This window comes from Selaginella moellendorffii, unplaced genomic scaffold, assembly GCF_000143415.4.
Source record: "Selaginella moellendorffii unplaced genomic scaffold, v1.0 SELMOscaffold_15, whole genome shotgun sequence".
NCBI classification, from domain to species: Eukaryota; Viridiplantae; Streptophyta; class Lycopodiopsida; order Selaginellales; family Selaginellaceae; genus Selaginella; species Selaginella moellendorffii.
This window is the reverse complement of record NW_003314276.1, coordinates 1,941,669-1,966,704: the sequence shown is the minus strand read 5'-3', so window position 1 is coordinate 1,966,704 and position 25,036 is coordinate 1,941,669. Positions and strand designations below refer to the sequence as shown.

Here is a 25,036-nt window from a genome sequence, read left to right as displayed (position 1 = left end):
AATCGATTGGATCGAATTTATTTCATATGGTTTCTAGGAGCTTTGGAGAACTTCATATGGATAGATCAAATTTAATTCATATGGTTTCTAGAAACGAGATTTTTGCTCATGTCCTCCTCGTTCCACCCGGCTTCGTTGTGAGACAGATGGAAACATGGGGTTTTTTCTCACACTGGGGCGGTGATCCTGATTGAAACCGATGGATTGATGGATGGAATTGATTGATTGATTGATTGCAAGACAATAGAGTGAGACAAGAACTCACAAGAACAAAGCTAAACAGCCAACAAAGCCACAAACTGGATTTACAAACAACCTGGATTTGGCAAAAAGTTTCTACTGTTTGGTCATGCAAGCTATGCAAAAGGAATCAGGACTAGTACTGACGACTAAAGCAAATTGGCGAGAACGAATCTCTGGGATTTTGTTCTAAGATGAACTTATTACCTCAGGAAATTTTCTTACTTTCTCCCCTCCAATTTCAATCAAGTTGGAGGGGGGCCAAAACAATCAATCCAATTAACTGTACTATCACATTGCCTTGTCTCTCCTGCGACGAGCATTTCTCTGCCAGAAAAGAGAAAAAAGAAAAAAATAAAAAATAAAAAAAAGCAAAAATAAGCACCAAAGACGAAGACCAATGCTAGAGAAAAGAGAAGCAAAAATATATAAGAACACGAACTCGCCACAGGGCCACACAAACTCAAACGAAGCCTCTACGTGTCGCGCCTCGTTTTAAGTTCTAGGTGGATCTTCAAAGATCAAACTGTTAAAAATCTCCTCGATCCAAATGGTAAGAGCCTTGATTGTCGAATCGAATCATACTCGCCACGAGCTATCGAGCGAGCAGCAGCAGTAGCAGCAGCTCGCCAGGTCCCCCATGTGCTAGCCTCCATTTCTTCTTTTTAATTCCATTCCAGCTTGTTCTTTCTTCTTCTTCTTCTTCTTCTTCCAGTTCTTCGAGAACCGAGAGCTCCAAACTATTTCGTCTTCGTCTCCCCTAGCGTTCTTCGCTGCCTCGATCTCTAGAACCCAATCCTCGAGCCATGGGAGATGGAGAAGATCGCTGCTCGGGCGATGGAAGCTCCGGAGTGGCGTCGTCACTGTCGTAAGTAACTTGTTCCATCGTCTCTCTTCTTCTTCTTCCTCTTCTTCTTCCCTTCTCTCCATCCTCGAGCTATGCGGAGCTTGAGCTGGGACGAGCTAGATCAAGCTCAAGCTCCACGCCTCCCGGATGGCACTGACGACCTCTGGATCGACTTCCAGCCACTCCCATCCTCCCTGTTTGAATCCTCCGCACCACCACCGTCCGGAGCAGCAAAGCCCACGGCCTCAAACTTCCGTAGAGACGACGACGACACAACCACTGCCAGTGCCGTCTCATTCGCCTTCATCGCAATCGCAGTCCTCGTCTCTATGTTCCTCGTCATCGCCATCTTCGAGAGGATCCTTCGGCCCCGCCGGAGCCTCGGCCAGCTCCATCACCCCCATGACCTCGACGTCGAGTTCTCGCAGATGTCTCAGCGGCCACTGCAGTGGGGCTCTTCCGGAATTGTTGCCTCCACCACCATTGGGAAGTCTCCAACTGTAAGTTCTCTCCTTCACAGTTCTTCCTGTAGTTCTTCCTGTAGTTCTTCCCGACCTGTGCTCTTTTCTTTTTTCGAACTTCGCTGGGCTGACTGCCTTCTTCTTTCTCTGTCTGTTGGTGGCTCTGTTGATCGCTTGAGCAGACTTCTTACGGGAAAGGAGTGTCGGTCCTGATGCCTGGCCATGTGTTCCCAACCTTCATAGCTCATCCCGCACCAATTGTGGCCGAGACAAAAGCTGCAACTGGAACAGAGGTCTGAATGAGTGCTGCTGTCTTTGAGCCTATAGTGCGACCTGTAACCAAAGATAAAAAAAAAAAAGGAAAAGGAAACACCAACAACTGTTCAGCCAAGACAAACGCCAATCAAGGAACCTGGTTCGGAGAACTCTTTCGGCTGCGGAGTACTTTATGTTTCTCCCTTCCTCTCACATGGCCAGCCACCAGAAGGAGCAGAAAGCAGCACCGCATTTGAATTACAACACACACCAAAAGTTAAGAGAATATTTTTTTTCTTCCAGAGCAACTCGTCAGTTCTAGAAAAGGCTCAGGAAGCCCCCCTTGTAAATGAACTAACCACATGTTCTCGTAATCGTCATCAATCTCTCGACGAGCTTGCCTTCTCGGCAGGCTTTTTACCCGTGTACCGCTGCAAGAGGGCCAAGTTTTACTACAGCGACACGAGGAAAGAAACTCATAGAAAACGATCTCTCTTACCTGCTTGCCAACTGAAAAAGGAACATATTTATACTTGATCATGTGCTTGATTTGCCGCTTCATCGTAAGAGCGAAGAGCACCACCCAGTAGAGCAGCAGGATGGGCCAAAACACCGGCACGTCGAAGATCGAAAAGAACGTCAAGGCAAAGGCGACGCAGAACGCCTTTGTCAATGCATACCTTGCAAAACCAGCAAGAAAAAAAATCGCAGTTGGTATGTGACTTCTTCGGACGATCACTCTGTCTAGTCTATAAATCGAACGAAAAAGGGGGAAAAGGGGGAGCTCACCAGAATTTAAACTCGGGAAGCATACGTATGAAAGGTCTAAACTCGTCACTGCCTTTGGTGGGCAGCATCGGCCCCTCGCTCTCGGGATCCACTTGCGGCGACAAGAACCCTATGAGAAGGTTGAGGATATAGATACCCACTCCGTACGAGACAATGTAGAAGCCCTTGAGGTAGTAGACCCGGGTGCAGTAGATTAGAGCCGCGACGAGCGAGCCGAGCCATCGCAGTGCCAGATGCGGAGCCGATTTGTCAAGATAGACCTGGAACTTGCGGGAAATATCCTCCTTCCACTTCATCGCCGGCTTCACAGCGCCTGTGACGGGATCCATGTCGCCATAGCCGTCCATAGCTGCGCGCCGCGGAAACGCGAATCCTACACCCCTGGCGCGCAAAACCTAGCCCCGAATCTGCTGCTCTCGTTGCGCCATTTGCCTTGGCGCCGTGAGGAACCCTAAACCATTAGGTAGAGCCCAAATTTTATGCGAATCTTACGGATCTGGATATTCCCCCACCGTTAAATTCTCCCAGATCCTGCGGCTATGGGAGAAACCCTAGGAGGGCTTTTCGAGCAGCTACCCCGGCGGCGAGGCTATGGCGATCAGCTTCGACGATCTTGGTTCCAGTGCCGGGCTCAAGAGTCTCGATGAGTACCTCCTCAAGCGCAGCTACATCTCGGGGTAAGTCGAGGAAAGAGTCGAGGAATCGATGAAATATCTTGACTTTGGCTTGTTCGCGCAGCTGTCAAGCTTCCAGGGATGATCTGCTCGTCTACTTGGCTCTAGCAGGCGCTCCATCCCCCGATCTCATCAATTTGTCGCGCTGGTACTCGCACATCACCGGATTGATCGAATCCAGGTATGCCTGGACTGAGATTTTGATGGAGAAAGATCTTTTCTTGATTGTTCCACGAATTTAGCTTCCCTGGATCTCCAGTCGGGGTGTCTCTCAAAGGTGGTGCTGCCCCAGCTCCAGCAGCTCCAGCTATGCGCGACGTACCTCCACCAGCGCCACAGACTCCGGTCGCTGTAGCGGTAAAAATCTCTTTTTTTTCTTTTCTGCCTTGAAGCTGACTTGATTCACTCAATAGGACGATGATGATCTCGATCTCTTCGGAGAGGAAACCGAGGAAGAACAGACTGCCGCTGCCGAGAGGGAGGCTAAGGTCAAGGCCTCCGCCAAGAAGAAAGAGTGTAAGCCATAGCTTCTCTTCTATTTGGTTCTTCGAGCTCACTCTCTCTTTTGTATAGCTGGGAAATCGTCCGTGCTTATGGACGTGAAACCATGGGACGATGAAACCGACATGGTGAAGCTCGAGGCGGCTGTGAGGGCCGTGCAAATGCCCGGGCTCTTCTGGGGTGCTTGTAAGTTTTCGATTTTTTCTTTTCGTTCTTGGGATTGATAGCGAGTTTGTTGCTTGCATTGCAGCCAAGCTCACACCCGTGGGCTATGGGATCAAGAAATTGACGATCATGATGACGGTGGAAGACGAGCTTGTGTCTGTGGATGGTTTGATCGAGGAGCACTTGACAGAGGGCCCGGCGGCGGAGTACATCCAGAGCTGTGACATCGTCGCGTTCAACAAGATATGATCTACTCGGCCAACTCCTTTTTTTTATTGTGTTCTTCACTGCGAGAAAGGAAGAACTCTCGTCGTCGTCGTTGTATTCCCTCCAGCTTTCTACAATCTTAAAAAGTTTTGTATGATCCATCCATCGTTCCAAATAAAATTGGCGCAACGTTGACTATAGTTGACGTAAAGTAAACCATTAGTTCGTTTATCTCTAACCCTCGCGGTTTAGGTTAACTCGTTATCTTCCCGCCTATTTCCAAACGCGAGGTTCTTCGCGCGCCATGGAGATGAAGGCGCTGGAGCGGCGGCTGGGAATGGCGGCCGATCGCGAAGTGCTGCGCAAGGCGGAGGAGCTGCTGCGCCTCTGCCGGATGGAATTTGATGCGGCGGCATTTGGCATTGTGAGTGTGCTTGCTTCTTTCTTTCCGCCTGTGACTTGAGGGTATCCAATGCTCTTGTGTGTTATTCCAGGGCGATGTCTGCCGATCCGTGCTCTGTTTCGAGATCGCGTGCTCGACGTAAGTATCCAGATCTGCATTTCTTTGCAGGTGGAGTTTATTTCTTTCTTTTCTTCTCGGACAGGATGCAAGTTCCATTCGATCGGCAAAAGGGAATCAAGCTGAGTGGTCTTTCTGATAAGGCTTACAATAGATCACTCACCACAGTCCAGAATGCTCTTGGTATCAGGTATTTCTTCAAAGCCAGGAAGAAAAGAGATGGAAAAAAAATGTGGGAATAACATTTTTTTCTTCAGAACAAGCTTGAATGTGCGCGAGCTCGCTGTGCAATTTGGATGCGTGAGACTCATACAAGCTGTCCAGAGAGTCTTGGCAGCGTAAGAGCTTCCTCTTTCCTTTTAGTTTATTTCTTTACGGGCTCTCTCTACGTTTTGCTCCAGATACAAAGAGCGATTTTTGGCCACTCTACCAGAAGCACGACGTCGAAGCGCTGATTTCGATCGCCCTGTATTCACCAGCGTCGCGTTTTATTTATGCGCGAGAAAGCAAAAGGCAAGCAGTTTCCAATGCTTTTTCTCACGGTTTTACTGTCTTTTTCTTGTATGTTTCAACAGCTTAAAGTTGACAAAGCTAAATTGATGGAGGTGTCTAGCACGTCGGACCCTGAGTTTTCCAACGTAAGCTCCAACGAGCAATTGTATTGCCGATTCTAGATTTTATTTTTCTACAGGTTGCCGCGTCTATGACAGATATCTGCTTCGATTTGGTCGGTGTTGAGAAAGAGAAGTCCGAATCAAGAACTAGAGGATGCAAGAGAGGTATGCAAAGAACTCAATATTTTTTCTGCAAGGCCTGATCTCACAGTGCGAGCATTTCTTCTGCAGCTCTGTCGGATGCCACGAATCTCGAGGTCAGTAGGAAGGCGTCGATCTGCTTGTTGCAACTTCCAGGTTCTAAAGACATTAGTTTGGTTTGCATGCAGGATCCAGGCAGGACAACATGCCTAGAATACGAGGAATGGAAAGAGGCCGTTTTGTCATCCTCGAAACAAAATCCATCACCTGGTAAGCTTTTAGTGATTAGTTTCTTTGGATTGATCAAGCGTGCCCGATTCCTCCGTTCGTTTGTTCAGGGGCTGTCAGAGACCGAAAGCAAACGCGCTTAAACTTCGAAAGAATGTGATTTCGATATTTTGTAAAAAAGGAAAAAGTAAAGTTACTCATTTTTAAAAAACTTTTAAATATGTTTAATAGCAAATTAAAATACCAAATAATATTAGTATTGATTTGGTACTAAAGATCATACCAATTGATTTATATTGTCTTGGTTTTACCAATTGCTTCTACCCATCTTGAATAACACTGCAAAGCAAAATAATTCACTAGCCTTGTTCCTTTTCTTGTTTGTACTATTACTATATGTATTATTATTATAAGCATTAGTAACATTCTTCATGGTTGCCAGCTTTGCAAGGAGTGCCCTGTTGTACGCATCAAGCAACCCATCCTGTGGATTCCACATGCATCTCTTTTGATTCTCAGGGGTATGCTCCACAAAATCCCTCGGCCTTAAACCTGGAGCACTTAATAAGACGTTGCCAAGATGAGATCTCATGACCTTGAGTATTTTCCTCCATAGTTAGAGCTCTAGAATCAATCAAAAAACTCTTGAAATGTGACAAAAGACGCTGGAATCTCCAAGGATGAGTGAGAAAAGCTTTGCATTTTTGTTTCTATTCTAAGGGGATGTAGCTCAAATGGTAGAGCGCTCGCTTAGCATGCGAGAGGCACCGGGATCGATACCCGGCATCTCCAACTATTTTCAATCATTCCAAGCGTTTTGACCGATTTTACTGGTGTTGACTATGGTTGACCACTTGAGGAGCTAGGGATCCACGATGAAGAAGTAAAACCGGATGGTGCCAGTTCCCTCCACTGTTGGGTCACTGGATTGCTGCTCTACCGTCTGTGACAAACTGGCTTTTACTCCAGTACTCAGATGGGTTAATTCTTTTGCTTTTGCCTCTGACACTATGGAAACTACTTTGATATGTTGTGTCTGCAATAGAGGCAGCCATAATAAGAGACCTCCACCGGCCGAGAAAAAGAAGACTGGTAGGCAGGAGCGTGAAGACAACAAGGATGCCATCTACATGACAAAGATAATCCAACTTGCATTTTTGCATCTATCAGTCTCATGCTTTCGGTTGGGCACCGTGAGACTATCAAAACAGCAATGGATAGATATTTATCTCGTGTTTCTTTTCCCCAGTTTTCTGTAGAGGAAGTAGTTTGTGCACGCTGATGGCTTGTGTCTCCATGATCCCATTCAATGAGTGCTAAGTTGAAAAACGAGAAAAAAAAAGAGTTTCGTTATTCAAAGTATGCAAAGTGGCGTGTCACTGCAAGTAGGACATTAGGATTGGCAAGATATCCATTTCTCTTTTTGAAATATCATACCTATACTGTGGAGAGCATTTGGTGATTGAGCGATGCATGTGATCTCAAAGGAAGCAGCGCAGGAATGCGATCTTTCAGGAGCCCGGGTGGCAGATCGAAGTGACGGATCATCTGGAAGTTGTGGTGGACGATTCTCCGACGGAGAAGAAACAGCTGGATGCTCACACTCGTGGTTCCCACAGAAATGGTACACTGGAATTTTCTGCAAAGTGTCCTGCCAACACTGGCAGTGACACGTAAGTCAGCACAGTGCATGTGTTGTCACAGGGAAGATTGTGTAGAATCAACCTTCAAGGAGATGAAGTTGCAGAGCAAGAAGACAGTAGGCTCTTGCTCACTGACTGTGATCTCACCCAGAGATCACATACAAGGGTTGACTGGTGGAAGTCGCCAGACTTGGAAGTTATGACACAACTGGCTCGGAACATGGATTTAGAGCAAGAACCTGCCAAGTTTCGATTTGATGAAGGATTTACGAGCTATCCTCTAGAGGTGACAAGGGAGCAGACGCTGGTGCACCTCCAAAGGCCAGAGAGGTTGCTCGAGACGAAAGGTTTGAGAAAATGTAATGTACTACTTTTGCTCTCTATTCTTGCAGGCGCTCAAATCTCAACTTCGAGAGAAGAAGCAGTACAGGGCATAGTGGCCAGATAAGTTTCTCTAGAGTCAAGAGCATCATAAGCCGGGAATCAAGCAAGTGCAATTGTGAAAGTATGGTCGAAGTCTACACTGCGGCTTGCAACACAGGTTGTTCGACAGGATGGGACGAAGAACAGGATAGGTTGGTCTACCTATCCTGGAAAGCAACACTCTCGCCTCACAAATTGTGAATACGAAGCCGATGCATTTGTCGCAAGCAGCCTCGTGGACATGTGGAAGCGTCAGAAGTGTTCAGGAGGACGAAGAAACATGCCTGGAACACGATCATCACGGGTCATGCACTTCTTCTATCGAATGCAACGAGAAGCTGGCCTACCTCCAAACGCTGAGACTTTGCATGGAGCAGCAAAACATCGTTTCCTGGGATACACAGAGAACAACCTTTGCTCTCGAGCGCTATGAGCAAGCCGGCAGCCCAACGCTCAGACTTTCATGGTGGCGCTCAAGGCACGGGGCGACTTAGGCAAAGAGGCTCCACTCGCAGATCTGGAAGAGAAATATGGACGGAATCCATGCTCACTCATCACATTCTATAGGAAGTGTGGAGACGTGGCTGCCTCTCAAGAAGTTTTCTGCCCCAAGTTCAGTATTACTCCGGCACTTCCTCTTGCACTACTCATTTGAAGTACCTGGAGAGTGCCTTATGAAGCATGATGTTCATAGGGACTATAGTTTTTAGTTCATAGCTTTTTTGTTTCATCTTATAGCTAAAACAGCTTGAAGTTAGGGACTTCTAACTAGCTCGACCATCTTGGCTTAACCATCACGTAAGCCAAATACCTCCTTGTGAAGGCGAAACTAAAGCTTGTCAGTTTCATAAAAAGCTGTGAAGGCTCTGGAGCTTATCTCCTTACACATGGTAAGTATCTTGTTCTTTAACTTTTTCATCAATGACATGTTATTTCAGGGACGGGAATGGACATACAATCTTATTGTGGAGAGGGCATTAGGAGGTGTTGCTCATCTCGGGAGCTTGTTGGTAAACTTTGTGAGGAAAATGGAGAAAGAGTGTAATGCAAGATTGACGGAGCCACCAACAAAACCCAAACAAAGATGAAAACAGGCGAAAGGATCTTAGGGGGCACACCATGGTCAAAAGATAAAAATATCAGAGACAATCATGCTTTAGATCATATTTCACAAATGGTTATTTATATAGGAAATTATATATCTATGGTGTTTGGTCACTTAAACTTAACTTGAAAACTTGGGACTCAAGCTTCTCCAAGTAGATTAGATGTTACATTCTGTCCTGTACAAATGTACAACTTTGTAACTATGATTCAAGTTCTTTAAATCTTTTTTGATTTCGTGATAGAGAGTTGTCCGAAGTAAATTGTGTGCTTTTGTCTTGCTGATGCTTGGCAAGTTTCTTTGTGCCTTGTTTCAGCTGATCTAGACAAGGTCGTTGATACATTTAAGTTTCATGATGGTTGCACGTTTTTCTTCTATTGAAGAATTAACTCTCTCTTTGAGTGTAATTATAAGAAATGCCCTATTTATAGATAAAATTTATTTTAGTTTCAAATACAATACCAATATCTATTTTTCTCACCTCATGTTCAGACATTATGATGACTCCAAACTTTAACATTTGGATCCATCCTATGCAAAGGATGAAAGATTTCAGAATTTTAACATTTAAAGAATTATATGTAGTTGCAACTCGGGAATTGGTTGATTGTAATGTTGTAAAGCTTCCCATTTATAATATTACTTCCATACCTGAGAATTATATACTCATAATGATGGTATTCCTGCTTGATGGTTATTTTTTACTTTCAACTATAATGCCTTTGAGTATGTTGTTTTTGCTTCCTTTAACCAAGTATTTGTAATGTTCATATGTTTGTTGTTTCTTGTCAACTAATATGAAATTAAAAAAGATTTAAAGAACTTGAATTATAATTATAAAATTTGTATATTTGTATAGAGCATGGTTGAAAGAAAAACATAATATCTAATCAACAACAAAATCTAGGAGAAACTTAAGTCCCAAGTTTTAATATGGGTTTAATCAAAGAAGTTTTGGGAAAAAAGTTCTATATAATAATGTAAATAGGTTTGTGAATAAGCTTCTATAGGTTTAAAGTGACCAAACACTATAGATCCATAAGTGGTTTGTTTCAGCAAACCTATGGTGGTATTGAATATACTTAAACTATGCTTGTAGATTCTAGGATATTTTAATATCTAATAGTTGTTGTTCATTTAGATTAATCTTTTTGATTATAATTTATAAACTTACTTTCTAGCATATTTTTGTTTATTCTACTATAATATTAATCTATCACAATAAGGAGGAGTTGCCGAACTTTCTGGGCCGCTGGATCCAGCTAATCGCAACCGTCCGATGGGGGGTAACTGTAAAGGGGTTATTTTTTTAACCACGTGTGAGCGAATAATCGTGCTGATGTTTGCTCCCGGGAGGCAGCCAAGCTGCATGGGGCGGGAGAAGAAGGCCTAGCGACACATGGCACATGCAAAGTGTTGACTGGAGATTGCTGCTCCATGGTGTCACTCCGGGCAGGATCAAGTCTGTCGCAGCCCTTGGAGCGTGCTGTGGATCAAGATTTCTTCCGGTAGGTAAGCAAATCCACTCCCAAATCATTGCTGCTGGCTGGGATTCGAGCTTGATCGTGTCTACTGTGCTGATTGACATGTATGCCTCATGTGGCAGCTTGCGAGGCGCAATTGGTGTGTTCCAAGGGATGAAGAAGAAAGATGTGGTGGCCTGGAAGTGCAGTAAGTCGCGGAATTGGATATTTTCTTGAGCCTCTCATCATCTTGGGATTGTTTGGAAAGAAGCCGCTTTCGATCACACTGAGAGGTATGTTTTCCTCCATATCCATATCGTTTTTTTCCTTTTCCTTCCTTGTTTCTTTCTTCTTCGTGTTTTGATTTCCAAGTCTCTCGGTTGTTAACTAGGATTCTTTGTGGCCTGTGACAGGCATTACAAATGACAGCAGGGATCCCTGCGTCGACACCTTTTGCACAGCAACACTGCCAAAATGCTTAAGCACTTTGGTGTTCCAATTGAAGGCCTAGAACTCAAGGTTGTTGCCCGCGGAGCTCCTCCCTTGGGTGGTAGTGAAGTCGTCCTCAAAGTTCCCATTGTCCCCAAGAGCCTCACGGTCAGTTTCTCCAAACTCCTCTTCTTTTCTTTCTCTCCTCGCTAAGAATCCTTCACCAGGCTGCTACATGGGTGGACAAGGGCATGGTGAAACGTATCTGAGGAGTAAGTTACTCCACACGTGTCTCACCTCATATGGCCAATCGAATGTGGTGTGCTAAATCGCTTGCTCCCCAACGTGTACATCTTTACTGATCACTACACTGGTTTAGAGTCTGGGAAGTAAGTTCCATGATTTTGTGCTGCAAAGTAAACTTTTTTCATCTTGATTCCTTTGTCATGGCACAGATCTCTGGGCTATGGGATCTCATTGGTGGCAGAAACGACCACCGGCTGCATTTTAAGCTCCGAGTGTGCGGCTACGCATTCAGGAGCATCCGAGCTCCAGCTTCCAGAGGACCTGGGGACGCAAGCAGCCATGTCCTTGCTACAGGAGATAAAGCTGGGAGGAGTTGTAGATTCAACTCACCAGGTATCTATCTGTGAAGCTGGAAAGGAAAGAAGGTGATCTCACAAACTTTCCTATTTGCCATACAGGGTTTGCTGTTCATCCTCTGTGCTCTGTGCCCAGAAGATGTTTCCAAAGTCAGGGTTGGTAAGCTCTCTTCTTACGGTATCAAGACGCTGCAACACATCAAAGAATTCCTGGGAGTGCAGTTTAGTATCAAGCCTGACCCGGCGACAGGCATGGTTCTACTTACGTGCATTGGAAGTGGCTTCCAAAATCTCTACAGGAAAGTTTCATGAGTCACTAGGGCCACAAAAGGAAACTGAATCAGTTACATAGAACTTTTTCTTACCACGCTAGAAGCCATCGGTCTTTTTTAGCAGCAGCGCATCCACTCTCCTTGATGTGCACAGCGATTCGAGCTGCAGCCTCAAACTCCAGCCAGCCATCCACGACGATCATCTGCCTCTCATCGTCATCACCTGCTGATGCTCCCACTGAAGATAAGAAGCTGGAATACACTTTGGATGCGTTCACTATGTCCGTCACTACCAGCCAGGCGCTCTCGAAGTCCAGATGGCGGTGAGCTCCTGGAGGAACTTGAGCATGCAGCTGAAGATTGAGAACATTTTCCCATTAGATGTCTCCCGCATCAAACGTTGATGTCTTTTAGTGACTCAAGAACAGCGTGAGGCGTGGGCCTTTTAGACACAATCTGTCGAAAAAGCGTCTTAACCTGCAAAGAATTCCAATGAAACCAGTTCCAGTTAATAAGGAGATACTTTGTATCTCCTGAACTATTTTTTGCTGTATATCCTGATGAAAATGGCAGTAAGAGGTATGAGAAAAATTCCAAGTTGAACTAACTCACAGTGAAACCCTACCTCCCCCCCACCGCAATATAGACTGTAGTTCAAAGTTTGTTACTTGAGAACAAAGAGTGAAAAATAAGTCATGATGAGAACTCCCCAAATCTCATGAACCGCACAAATCTAACTTAATTTTTCACAGGCATTTTGCACAGGCATCTGCCTATCCTCACTCAAAAGTAGTCACTTTACTTTTAAACCACAAAGTGCAAAAGATCAAAATGTTGAAACCATATTAGAAGTTAAAAAGTAAGGTTTATTACTAGATGATTAGGGTTTCTCTCAAACAGACATCATTTTTTGGCTAAATCACAACTGTGGGGGGCTTTAACAATAAAATTACATATTATATTTTTATATGTAGCCTTAGTTATTTATAATTGTCAGAAAAAACTACAATAATGTATGTAGTATTTGATTAAACAATAATATTTTAAAATATTTTTACTAATTTATAGTATATAATACTATGGAATATAAGATTTAAATTTATTATATATATTTACAAATAATTATTTTTTTGATTGGATCTGGGTAGTAATATATTAATGTTCCTAAAAACTTATTGTTTTATATTTTGAGTAAAACTTATAACTAAGTAATGTTTTGCAGTAATTATTCTCTTTTATTTGTTTTTAATTTTTTATTTGTCAATTTTTTTTCTAAATATATTCATATTTCTAAATAATAATTTGTATATAATATTTTTATGAATGAATATATTTTGTTCTAAATAGTTACATTATCAAGTTTACAAGAATTTATTTTTTATTCATCTAGCATTTTCTAGGCATAATTCTCTCAATTAAAGTGGAATATAATATTTGTTGTTTTAATACTATTTTAATTTAATTTTTAATATATTAAAAAATTAAAATAATATTTTGCTAATTACACAGCATATGCTGGGTCAAATAAGTTTATAACTAAATTACTCAATGAATGATACTACAGCAAATTAATTAAGAGATAAGTATTGTCTCTCATATTTTTTATCTCTTCACCAAGGTGTGCCAGCTAAGATCCTTTCGCGTCTTTTCAGGTACCATCTTTAATTGACGGCTCCATCAACCTTGCATGACACTCTTTCCTTGCAAAGTTTACCGACCTCCCAAGAAAAGCTTTTCCCTCATTGAGCGACCACGGTGAGTAGTGGATTCCCTCCAGATTTCTCTCCCAGATCTGCGAGTGGAGCCTCTTCTCTGCTAAGTCGCCACGTGCCTTGAGCGCCACCATGAAAGTCTGAGCGTTTGGCTGCGGCTTGCTCATAGCACTCAAGAGCAAAGGTTGTTCTTGGCAAATCCCAGGAAATGACGTTTTGCTGCTCCATGCAAAGTCTCAGCGTTTGGAGGCAGGCCAGCTTCTCGTTGCATCTGATAGAAGACGTGCATGTCCCATGATGATCGTGTTCCAGGCAACCAACGTCGTGTTTCTTTGTCCTCCTGAACACTTCTGATGCTTCCACATGTCCACGAGGCTGCTTGCGACGAATGCATTGGGTTAATTTGCGAGGTAGACCACCCTATCCTGTTCTTCGTCCCATCCTATCAAACAACCTGTGTTGCAAGCCGCAGTGTAGACTTCGACCATACTTCCACAATTTTGCACTTGCTTGATTCCCGGCTTATGATGCTCTTGACTCTGGAGAAACCTATCTGGCCGCTATGCCCTGCTCTGCTTCTTCTCATCGAAGTTGAGATTTGAGCACCTGCAAGAACAGAGAGCAAAAGTAGTACGTTACCTTTTCTCAAACCTTTCGTCTCAAGCAACTTCTCTGGCCTTTGGAGGTGCACTAACGTCTGCTCCCCCGTCACCTCTAGAGGATAGCTCAGTCAAATCGAAACTTGGTAGGTTCCTGCTCTACTTTCCAGTCCATGGTCCGAGCCAGCTGCGCAATAACTTCCAAGTCTGGTGACTTCCACCAGTGGACCCTTGTATGTGATCTTCACCGTCCGTGAGCAAGACCCTGCTGTCTTCTTGCTCTGCAACTTCATCTCCTTGAAGATTGTTTGTCCACAATCTTCCATGTGACAAGGCATGCACTGTGCTGACTTATGCGTCACTGCCAGTGTTGGCAGGACACTTTGAGGAGAATCCCAGAGTGCCATTGCTGTGCGAACCACGAGTGTGAGCTTCCAGCTGTTTCTTCTCAGTCAGAGAATCGTCCACCACAACTTCGATCTGCCACCCGGGATCCTGAAAGATCGCATTACTGCGCTGCTTCCTCCGAGAGAACATCCATCGCACTAGCAAAAAGCATGCGAGCAGCACCAAGATCGCAACCAAAACCCACAGAAGAAGCTGGAGCAGCGACCACGGCGTCCTCCGAACCACTGTAACTACTGCTGCGGGTGTTGGTGTGGCCACTGCTGCGTCGTGACCCTCGCGACGATGGTGGTGGTGGTGGTGGTGGTGGTGGCGTCCTCCATGGTGGTGACCATGGTGGTGACCATGGTGATGGTGGTGAACAACCAGAGGAGCTCCATCACCGTGATGATGATGGTACACTGCTGCTGCTGGAGCTGGATCGTGGTGGCGAGCATCAGGCGCTGGAGCTAGATGAGCAGGGTGGCCGCGAGCAGGGTGAACGAAAGCAGCTGGCGCTGGGGCTCGAACTGGAGCGTCACCTTGAAGAACTGGAGCTAAAGCTGGCACTGGCTCGTGGGCTCCTCGAGGATGGTGTCCATGGTGGTGTGGTGGATGTGCTGGAGCTGGAGCTGGAGCTCGCGGGTGTGAAGCTCGGTGATGGCCGCCATGCCAGGGCGCTGGAGCTCGGCGGGCAAGCGTTGGGGCGGCGTGAGCGCGAGAGACCATAGCTTACCTGACAAGAGCTTCGACAATAGAAAAATCCAAGCGTATAACCTAACCCTTGACTTAGAAAATAGAAAATAAAGAGGTACTTGCTTTGTGAAAAAAACAAGAGCTTGTGACGCTGTGGATTGTCGGACTTGAACTAGCAAAGAAACAAAACATCTAAACTTTTCTCTTCACCATTCTAATACTCATCCTTGGAGATTCTGGCAGCTTTTGTTGCATTTCAAGAGCCTTTTGAGAGATGAGCTTTGGAAAGCCCACCATCTCCAGCAAGTTTCTATAGCCAAGAAGCTGCATCTGCAGGCAAAAAAGTGGGAAAACGAAACACAAGATAAATATCTATGCATTGCTCTGTTGACAGTCTCATGGTGCAACATCCATCCATAGCTCCCCCAGTCAACACCAGTAAAATCGGTCAAAACGCCTGGAACGATCCAATAATCAAACATATTTGGAGATGCTGGTTATTGATCCCTAAGCGAGCACTCTACCATTTGAGTTATCTCCCCTTAGCAAAGAAACAAAAATGCTAAACTTTTCTCTTCACCATTCTAATACTCATCCTTGGAGATTCTGGCAGCTTTTGTTGCATTTCAAGAGCCTTTTGAGAGATGAGCTTTGGAAAGCCCACCATCTCCAGCAAGTTTCTATAGCCAAGAAGCTGCATCTGCAGGCAACCATGAAGAATGTTACTAATGCTTATAATAATAATACATATTATAGTAATAGTAATCACAAGAGGAGGAGGAAAAGGGATAGTGTTTTGCTTTGCAGTGTTATGCAAGAGGATGAGTAAAGCAATTGGTAAAACCAACACAATATAAATCAACTGGTATGGTCTTCTGTACCAATCAAATTGTCTAAACACTAATATTAATTAGTATTTTGGTTTGCTAGTAAACATATTTAGCTACATATTTGTGTAGCTAAAAGTCTTTTAAAATGAGTAACTTGTTTTTCTTACAAAAGTTCAAAATTGGAAACGTCACCTTCACATTCTTTCAAAATTTAAGTGCATTTGCTTTTCTGAACAAACAAATAGAGATATTGGGCATGCTTGATCAATCCAAAGAAACCAATTATTAAAAGCTTACTAGGTGATGGATTTTGTTTCAAGGTGGCCTCTCTCCATTCCTTGTATTCCAAGCATGTTGTCCTGCCTGGATCTTGTACCAAAACCAAACTAATGCCTTTGGAACTTGTAAGTTGTAACAAGCAAATCAATGCCTTCCTACTGACCTCAAGAATGTACAACTTAATGTAGTCCTATACAGATCTGATAATAGAGAGAGCAAAAGAAGTCATTAAAAATATTTCCAAATATTCTGGTACACGAAAGAATAATTTCTTAATGTTTTCATGGCAATATTTTTATTAAACAGGTGTTTTTAAAAAATTAAAATTTAAATAATATTTGAGTGGCAATATTTCCTATTTAATAGAGGTTTTACCTTCTGACCTAATAAATTCACTATATTTAGTATTACTGAATATACATTTATTACATTTGAGTGTAACTTTAAAAAATGTCCTTTATTATTTTATGAGTAATTTATAAGTAAATGTTTATTTATAAACATATATCAAATTCAAATACAATACCAATATCTAGTTTTTTTCCAATGTCATAAACCCCCCATATTAAGATATTGCAGTGAATCCAAATTTTAAGATTTGGATCCATCCCAAAAGCCATATAATATATAAAATATATATTGTGAGTGCTCAGGATAAAGGAATAGGTATATTAATTAAAGTTTAGGCCCCTACTTATATACAAGAATGGATGGATCAGATTTAGTCCCAAATGGATAGTCAATATATTATACTACTATAATTAATGTATTACCTAGCTAGGGTAATACATATATATACATATATGTATTTACAAACTTTACACCATCCTCCCTTTTGGAAGATGAAAAGGTGATAATAATAAGTCAGGTGGAACATCTGGAGCTTCTATTGGGCAATTATAAATTACCACAAGAATCTAAAACTCCCACAAAACCACCAATAAAGTTGTTGATAACCATGACTGAAATAAAATCTAAAGCCATGGCATAATCATTAACCTATTATAGAACCTTGATGAACTAGTTGCAACTCTGTATGCAACTTTCAAATGCTCAAATCAACCACGCAACCATAACTTTGCACTGGGGAGGTCAGACTCACTTAGTTCGTCTTTCACATTCTCCTTATCCCCTCCCTAAAGAAAAAAAAGTTTTGAAACACTAACTCCTTTTAGATTTACTGCACTCATCCTCACTCTTCCATTTATGTCCAGCTTCACTCTATTATCGCATCTATTTGGCCTCATTATGTCAGGGCTGGATGTTTCATTCAGACTTGCTATGCTCGTCTTCACTCCATAATTTATATCATTCGTCCTCACTCCACTATCGTATTCGTTTGTCCTCACTCCATCATCAGGGCCGAACTCCCATCCATCCCCCTACTCCCTCCTTTAAAGAAAAAAAAGTTTGAAGTGTTAAGGCAAAAAGGAGAAAACAAGAAAAATTCAAGAAAAACAATTGTGGAAGGAGAAAAAGTAGATAAAGAAGCATTGGAAAAGGAATTTGCAACAACTGACAATGCAAAAATGGGAAATCAGAAGAATATATGCTTAAAGTTTGGTCAATAGGGGATTTCCTTTCGTAAAATATTTCAGCCACAATATAAGCAAAAAATTCACATCACTCAACCTTCTCAATACACAATTCAACATTTGATATGGGAAAATCAATAACAACATTCACACTCTCAAGAGAATATATAAACTTCTCATGAGCAATAGTAAAACAAAGGCTCTTAATAGCACTTACAAGTGGGGACATGCATTCAACCCAAAACTTTGGCCAAAGTGATTCAACCATTGGAATAAGGAAATATTCAATACCAGAATTAATCAAAGACTCTACTAACGAAACAAAAGCAAGATTCCTAACTTCATGGATACACTCAATATCCAAATTAGTATGAAGAGGATAGAAAACACTCAACTCAACACTAGATTGAGAATTAGAATCATGAGAGTTATAAATGATTGATGTGCCAAAAAAAGAAAACACCACAGATGAAGAAGAAATACTAGGAACTTGAGAAGGTGGCTTAGGCCAAAAAAAAAAAAAAAAAAAAGTTAGGAAAGAGTAGAAGGGAAAGAGAAAGGATTGGATAACAGATTGAAATATTGATACTTACTTTGTGAAACCTCCACTTCATCTCCAAAACTATCTCCATAATAATCAAGCTCATTATCACACTTTGGAATCCACCCAAGTTTGTACACATTGTCTTTCCACAAACTTGATCTTTAAACATTCTCCAAGAATTAAACTGCATCATCCATAGCTCACCAATCAATATCACAATCACACTCCACATCAATAGGAGATGGTAGAACATTAAGAACAGGACAAACTGTATAATTACATCTCACAAAAGTTGGAGACTAATAAACAACACATCAAGGATGGGCACAATACCAATATAATCACACCCCACAGCACCAAAAGTTAAATCCAACGGAGCAGTATTAGCAACCTCAAGTGACATATTTCTTGATCGATGACGGTATGGCATGGTAGAGGAAGAGAATGCAATGATGATCAGAGGAAAGAGTAAATCTAAGCACAATGATAACTAAAATTCTAAATCTTGCAATCACAGATCTAGATCTATAATAGAATGAAAAAATAAGAATAAAAAAGCACGATCCCAAACACTAGAGCAAAACACTATCAAAAAGCTTTGCCCTTCAGGGATAAATTGCAATGTTTTTCATCTTCACTAATGTGAGTGCTCAGGATATAAGAATAGGTATATTAATTAGGGTTTAGGCCCATGCTTATATACAAAAATGGATGGATCAGATTTAGTCCCAAATGAATAATTCATATCTTATAATACTATAATTAGTGTATTATATAGCTAGGGTAATACATATATATACATACACATATTTACAAACCTTATAATACTTTTTATAAGGGATTAAAGACTCACCAAATGCAAGAAGTATATGTATAGGAATTAGTTTATTGTGATGTTGTAAATCTTCTTATTTATAGTATCAATTCCATAATTGAGAATTATATACTTGTAATGATGGTATTGTTGTTTAATGTTAAGACTTTTAACTTTTGCCTTTAACTATAATGCCTTTGAGTATGTTGCCTTTGCTTCATTTGATTATGCATTTATAATTTTCACATATTTATTTTTTCTCATTTTTAGAATTTCTTGAGAAACTGCTAATGTTTACCTTATTGTTATTGTTGTAAAGTGTTCTTTTCAAATTTAAAACTTGTTTCATCTAAAGTTTAAAACTCCAAATACATCAATTTTACCCAACTAACCAAATACATGGTATATCTTTTGGTTTTGGATAACTAACACTACACAGCAGAACTGGAGTACTTTCCTCCATAGCTAGAGCTCTAGAATCAATCAAAAAACTCTTGAAATGCGACAAAAAAGACACTGGAATCTCCAAGGATGAGTACTAGAATGGTGAAGAGAAAAGTTTTGCATTTTTGTTTCTATGCTAAGGGGATGTAGTTCAGATGGTAGAGTGCTCACTTAGCATGCGAGAGGCACCGGGATCGATACCTGGCATCTCCAACTATTTTCAATCATTCCAAGCATTTTGACCGATTTTACTGGTGTTGACTATGGTTGACCACTTGAGGAGCTAGGGATCCACGATGAAGAAGTAAAACCGGATGGTGCCAGTTCCCTCCACTGTTGGGTCACTGGATTGCTGCTCTACCGTCTATGACAAACTGGCTTTTACTCCAGTACTCAGATGGGTTAATTCTTTTGCTTTTGCCTCTGACACTATGGAAACTACTTTGATATGTTGTGTCTGCAATAGAGGCAGCCATAATAAGAGACCTCCACCGGCCGAGAAAAAGAAGACTGGTAGGCAGGAGCGTGAAGACAACAAGGATGCCATCTACATGACAAAGATAATCCAACTTGCATTTTTGCATCTATCAGTCTCATGCTTTCGGTTGGGCACCGTGAGACTATCAAAACAGCAATGGATAGATATTTATCTCGTGTTTCTTTTCCCCAGTTTTCTGTAGAGGAAGTAGTTTGTGCACGCTGATGGCTTGTGTCTCCATGATCCCATTCAATGAGTGCTAAGTTGAAAAACGAGAAAAAAAAAGAGTTTCGTTATTCAAAGTATGCAAAGTGGCGTGTCACTGCAAGTAGGACATTAGGATTGGCAAGATATCCATTTTTCTTTTTGAAATATCATACCTATACTGTGGAGAGCATTTGGTGATTGAGCGATGCATGTGATCTCAAAGGAAGCAGCGCAGGAATGCGATCTTTCAGGAGCCCGGGTGGCAGATCGAAGTGACGGATCATCTGGAAGTTGTGGTGGACGATTCTCCGACGGAGAAGAAACAGCTGGATGCTCACACTCGTAGTTCCCACAGCAATGGTACACTGGAATTTTCCGCAAAGTGTCTTGCCAACACTGGCAGTGACACGTAAGTCAGCACAGTGCATGTGTTGTCACAGGGAAGATTGTGTAGAATCAATCTTCAAGGAGATGAAGTTGCAGAGCAAGAAGACAGTAGGCTCTTGCTCACTGACGGTGACCTCACCCAGAGATTACATACAAGGGTTGACTGGTGGAAGTCGCCAGACTTGGACGTTATGACACAACTGGCTCGGAACATGGATTGGAAGGTAGAGCAAGAACCTACCAAGTTTCGATTTGATGAAGGATTTACGAGCTATCCTCTAGAGGTGACAAGGGAGCAGACGTTGGTGCACCTCCAAAGGCCAGAGAGGTTGCTCGAGACGAAAGGTTTGAGAAAATGTAACGTACTACTTTTGCTCTCTATTCTTGCAGGCGCTCAAATCTCAACTTCGAGAGAAGAAGCAGTACAGGGCATAGTGGCCAGATAAGTTTCTCCAGAGTCAAGAGCATCATAAGCCAGGAATCAAGCAAGTGCAATTGTGAAAGCATGGTCGAAGTCTACATTGCGGCTTGCAACACAGGTTGTTCGACAGGATGGGACAAAGAACAGGATAGGTTGGTCTACCTATCCTGGAAAGCAACACTCTCGCCTCACAAATTGTGAATACGAAGCCGATGCATTTGTCGCAAGCAGCCTCGTGGACATGTGGAAGCGTCAGAAGTGTTCAGGAGGACGAAAAAACATGCCTGGAACACGATCATCACGGGACATGCACTTCTTCTATCGGATGCAATGAGAAGCTGTGCATGGAGCAGCAAAACATCGTTTCCTGGGATACACCGAGAACAACCTTTGCTCTCGAGTGCTATGAGCAAGCCGGCAGCCCAACGCTCAGACTTTCACGGTGGCGCTCAAGGCACGGGGCGACTTAGGCAAAGAGGCTCCACTCGCAGATCTGGAAGAGAAATCTGGACGGAATCCACTACTTGCGTGCTCACTCATCACATTCTATAGGAAGTGTGGAGACGTGGCTGCCTCTCAAGAAGTTTTCCGCCCCAAGTTCAGTATTACTCTGGCACTTCCTCTTGCACTACTCATTTGAAGTACCTGGAGAGTGCCTTATGAAGCATGATGTTCATAGGGACTATAGTTTTTAGTTCATAGCTTTTTTGTTTCATCTTATAGCTAAAACAGCTTGAAGTCAGGGACTTCTAACTAGCTCGACCATCTTGGCTTAAGCATCACGTAAGCCAAATACCTCCTTGTGAAGGTGAAACTGAAGCTTGTCAGTTTCATGAAAAGCTGTGAAGGCTCTGGAGCTTATCTCCTTACACATGGTAAGTATCTTGTTCTTTAACTTTTTCATCAATGACATGTTATTTCAGGGATGGGAATGGACATACAATTTTATTGTGGAGAGGGTATTAGGAGGTGTTGCTCATCTTGGGAGCTTGTTGGTAAACTTTGTGAGGAAAATGGAGAAAGAGTGTAATGCAAGATTGACGGAGCCATCTTTGTTTGACCCAAACAAAGATGGTATGTGAATACAGGCGAAAGGATCTTAGGAGGCATACCATGGTCAAAAGATAAAAATATCAGAGACAATCATGCTCTGGATCATATTTCACAAATGGTTATTTATACAGGAAATTATATATCTATGGTGTTTGGTCACTTAAACTTAACTTGAAAACTTGGGACTCAAGCTTCTCCAAGTAAATTAAATGTTACATTCTGTCCTGTACAAATGTACAACTTTGTAACTATGATTCAAGTTCTTTAAATCTTTTTTGATTTCGTGATAGGGAGTTATCTTTTGTCTTGTTGATGCTTGGCAAGTTTCTTTCAGCTGATCTAGACAAGGTCGTTGATACATTTAAGTTTCGTAATGGTTGCACGTTTTTCTTCTATTGAAGAATTAACTCTCTCTTTGAGTGTAATTATAAGAAATGCCCTATATTGTTTTCAGTGTAATTTATAGATAAAGTTTATTTTAGTTTCAAATACAATACCAATATCTATTTTTTTCACCTCATGTTCAGACATTATGATGAATCCAAACGTTAACATTTGGATCCATCCTATGCAAAGGATGAAAGATTTCAGAATTTTAACATTTAAAGAATTATATGTAATTGCAACTTGGGAATTGGTTGATTGTAATGTGGTAAAGCTTCCCATTTATAATATCACTTCCATACCTGAGAATTATATACTCGTAATGATGGTATTCCTACTTGATGGTTATTTTTTACTTTCAACTATAATGCCTTTGAGTATGTTGTTTTTGCTTCCTTTAACCAAGTATTTGTAATGTTCATATGTTAGTTGTTTCTCATCTACTAAACAAACAGAAATCTTAGAGCTTATAAAAGACATTACAAAACATGAAAAGGATTCATATACAATAATTTACAAAAAAATAAAAACAATACTAGAAGATAAAACTATAGATCTAAAAAATTTAGAGTTTGATGAATATTTAAAAATAATAGGAATGTAGCACACCTTATCTCTCTCCCCTTAAACTAACTAGAAAAGGGGCAATTGCTTGATGAAAGAGCCCTTAGTGGAGATTTTATCCTCATTTATCCCTTAAAGTTTCAAGGATCTATGGTGATAGTATATCCAAATCTCATCCCATGATTACATGCGTTACAAGGAATAACATATAAGCAAATATAAGTTACAATAAGATCGACAATAACAAATGAAACAAGACCTTGCAAAAATGCAAAAAGATGAAACAGACATAGCAGTACCTGGACTAATTGAAAAATACATGCAAAGACCAGAAGCATTAGAAGATTTAACATTAGCAGAGATAACAACTGAATATATAATTGAAAAAGAAGTAACAACACGAAAACATAAAAAAAATTAAAAAATTAGATATATAAACTTTAGTAAAGAAAAAGATCTAGAAAATTGGGCTTTTGAAAGATTAATCTTACATAAAAAAATTAGAAAAGAAGAAGATATTAAATAAATGTACACAGCATATATGAATGCATATGAAGCAAATATGGAACAAATAAATGAAAAAAAACATCAATACATATATAAAAATGTAACAAATGAGAGTGAATTTGATTGGGAGAATCCAGAACAAGAAGCAAATAAAATATTAAAAGAACAAGCACAGTATATACAAGAAATAAATATAAACCAAACAAATGACTTTGATATAGAGAAAGATTTATTCAAAATGAAAATTAACAAAATCTTTAATTTAAATATAAAAGATAAAATATTAACAATACGACAATTATAATACAAGATGAATACCTTATGGAAACTAGTAAATATCACCAATTATTAAGAACTCTTAATAAAAAGAAAAGAATAATATATGATGACTTCATATTGAAAAAAATAAAACAACCTAACAAACAATTGTGCTTATTTTTAACAGGAGGAGTAGGAACTGGAAAATCAATGCTTTTAAATACACTTATAGAAACACTCAAACGATATTATAAAACAAACCAAGATATAAATAATGAACCAGGACAAACAATATTAATAACAGCACCTACAAGAAAAGAAGCTTGTAATATAAATGGTTCAACAATACATTCAGCTTTTGCATTTCGACCAGAAGCATCAAAACAACGTCAAACGATATTAACAAATGACACATTAGATAAATATAAAAGAAAGTTTTCAACAATAAAATGTTTAGTAATAGATGAAATATCAATGGTAAGTATAGAAATGCTACAAGATATAAATAGAAGATGTGAAAGCTTCAAAATAACATATGGAATAGACTTTGATGGGATGGATTGTATATTTACAGGTGATTTCTATCAATTAAATCTTACATTTGAAGCAACATTTTATTCAACAAGAACATATAGACCTGAAAATGATGTCTCCATACACCACTCATGGAAAAATAATTTTAAAATCTATGAACTTACTGAAATAATGAGGCAAAAAGATGATATAATCTTTATAAAAGCTTTAAATAAAATAAAAATAGGAGAACAAACAGATAAAGAGCTAGAATATATAAATAAATAAGTCACCACAGTTACATATAACACAGAATACTATTCTATATTTGCAACTAATGAACAAGTAAGAGAACATAATGAAAAAATAATACAACACATACAAGGTAAAGATATAATTATAGAAGCACAAGACAAACATGGAAATTTTTGTCCTACACATTTCACACTGCTAGATGACAGAAGAAAAACACAAGGACTACATAAAATATTACATTTAAAAAAGAAAATGGCAATTTAAATAACACAAAATATAGCAACAGAAGATGGATTAGTAAATGGAGCAGATGGAATATTACAAGATGTAACCCAAATTGAAGAATAACAAATAATGTGGATAGAATTCCCAAATGTAAAAACAGGTGAAAAAACAAGAGCTAAAGAAAACATAACAATAAAGCAAAATAATAAAAAAAACTGGACACCAATAAAAAAAATAACAAGAACAATAAATATTACTAAAAATAAAAACTATGTTATAAGTAGAACCCAATTTTCAGTACAACCATGTGCAGCAAGAACAATACATAGAGCACAAGGATCAATAGTTATGCAATTAGGATATGACCC

General features: G+C 40.7%; 4 protein-coding genes, 1 non-coding gene and 1 pseudogene across 5 annotated transcripts; 5 read left to right on the top strand and 1 right to left on the bottom strand.

Moving 5' to 3' along the window:
- The first annotated feature begins 647 nt into the window (after positions 1-647).
- Positions 648-2,129, top strand: LOC112346533. Its single transcript, XM_024675697.1, has 2 exons — positions 648-1,587; positions 1,731-2,129. Exons 1-2 carry the CDS (start codon positions 1,180-1,182, stop codon positions 1,845-1,847), a joined length of 525 nt encoding a protein of 174 aa, XP_024531465.1. The 5' UTR covers positions 648-1,179; the 3' UTR covers positions 1,848-2,129.
- LOC9641315 (protein RER1A) lies at positions 2,035-3,058 on the bottom strand. The gene is made up of 3 exons (XM_024675696.1): positions 2,593-3,058; positions 2,303-2,483; positions 2,035-2,234 (listed from the first exon to the last, which is right to left on the bottom strand). The coding sequence occupies exons 1-3, from the start codon at positions 2,937-2,939 to the stop codon at positions 2,184-2,186; spliced, it is 579 nt and encodes a 192-aa protein (XP_024531464.1). The 5' UTR covers positions 2,940-3,058; the 3' UTR covers positions 2,035-2,183.
- Positions 3,059-3,131: 73 nt separating this feature from the next.
- On the top strand, positions 3,132-4,300 carry LOC9641314 (elongation factor 1-delta). Its single transcript, XM_024675707.1, has 6 exons — positions 3,132-3,269; positions 3,331-3,447; positions 3,509-3,623; positions 3,680-3,782; positions 3,840-3,953; positions 4,018-4,300. Exons 1-6 carry the CDS (start codon positions 3,184-3,186, stop codon positions 4,179-4,181), a joined length of 699 nt encoding a protein of 232 aa, XP_024531475.1. The 5' UTR covers positions 3,132-3,183; the 3' UTR covers positions 4,182-4,300.
- A 96-nt stretch (positions 4,301-4,396) lies between these two features.
- On the top strand, positions 4,397-5,853 carry LOC9641313 (origin of replication complex subunit 6). The gene is made up of 10 exons (XM_024675706.1): positions 4,397-4,563; positions 4,634-4,680; positions 4,745-4,849; positions 4,917-4,997; positions 5,061-5,172; positions 5,235-5,297; positions 5,351-5,438; positions 5,505-5,530; positions 5,603-5,684; positions 5,753-5,853. Exons 1-10 carry the CDS (start codon positions 4,444-4,446, stop codon positions 5,800-5,802), a joined length of 774 nt encoding a protein of 257 aa, XP_024531474.1. The 5' UTR covers positions 4,397-4,443; the 3' UTR covers positions 5,803-5,853.
- Positions 5,854-6,361: 508 nt separating this feature from the next.
- On the top strand, positions 6,362-6,434 carry TRNAA-AGC. Its single transcript has one exon. It is a non-coding gene; the product is annotated as a tRNA-Ala (tRNA).
- Positions 6,435-10,301: 3,867 nt separating this feature from the next.
- On the top strand, positions 10,302-11,619 carry LOC9641312 (annotated as a pseudogene).
- The last annotated feature ends 13,417 nt before the right edge of the window (positions 11,620-25,036 follow it).

What these genes read in the sequence shown, in the direction of transcription:
- LOC112346533 (XM_024675697.1), top strand. Translation starts at nt 1,180, where the DNA reads ATGCGGAGCTTGAGCTGGGACGAGCTAGATCAAGCTCAAGCTCCACGC. An exon ending in CCATTGGGAAGTCTCCAACT is followed by an intron (nt 1,588 to 1,730) that starts GTAAGTTCTCTC and finishes TCGCTTGAGCAG; the next exon opens with ACTTCTTACGGGAAAGGAGT.
- LOC9641315 (XM_024675696.1), bottom strand. Translation starts at nt 2,939, where the DNA reads ATGGACGGCTATGGCGACATGGATCCCGTCACAGGCGCTGTGAAGCCG. An exon ending in CTTCCCGAGTTTAAATTCTG is followed by an intron (nt 2,484 to 2,592) that starts GTGAGCTCCCCC and finishes TGGTTTTGCAAG; the next exon opens with GTATGCATTGACAAAGGCGT. An exon ending in CTTTTTCAGTTGGCAAGCAG is followed by an intron (nt 2,235 to 2,302) that starts GTAAGAGAGATC and finishes GCCCTCTTGCAG; the next exon opens with CGGTACACGGGTAAAAAGCC.
- LOC9641314 (XM_024675707.1), top strand. Translation starts at nt 3,184, where the DNA reads ATGGCGATCAGCTTCGACGATCTTGGTTCCAGTGCCGGGCTCAAGAGT. An exon ending in ACCGGATTGATCGAATCCAG is followed by an intron (nt 3,448 to 3,508) that starts GTATGCCTGGAC and finishes CCACGAATTTAG; the next exon opens with CTTCCCTGGATCTCCAGTCG. An exon ending in CTCCGCCAAGAAGAAAGAGT is followed by an intron (nt 3,783 to 3,839) that starts GTAAGCCATAGC and finishes TCTTTTGTATAG; the next exon opens with CTGGGAAATCGTCCGTGCTT.
- LOC9641313 (XM_024675706.1), top strand. Translation starts at nt 4,444, where the DNA reads ATGGAGATGAAGGCGCTGGAGCGGCGGCTGGGAATGGCGGCCGATCGC. An exon ending in TTCGAGATCGCGTGCTCGAC is followed by an intron (nt 4,681 to 4,744) that starts GTAAGTATCCAG and finishes CTTCTCGGACAG; the next exon opens with GATGCAAGTTCCATTCGATC. An exon ending in GTCCAGAGAGTCTTGGCAGC is followed by an intron (nt 4,998 to 5,060) that starts GTAAGAGCTTCC and finishes GTTTTGCTCCAG; the next exon opens with ATACAAAGAGCGATTTTTGG.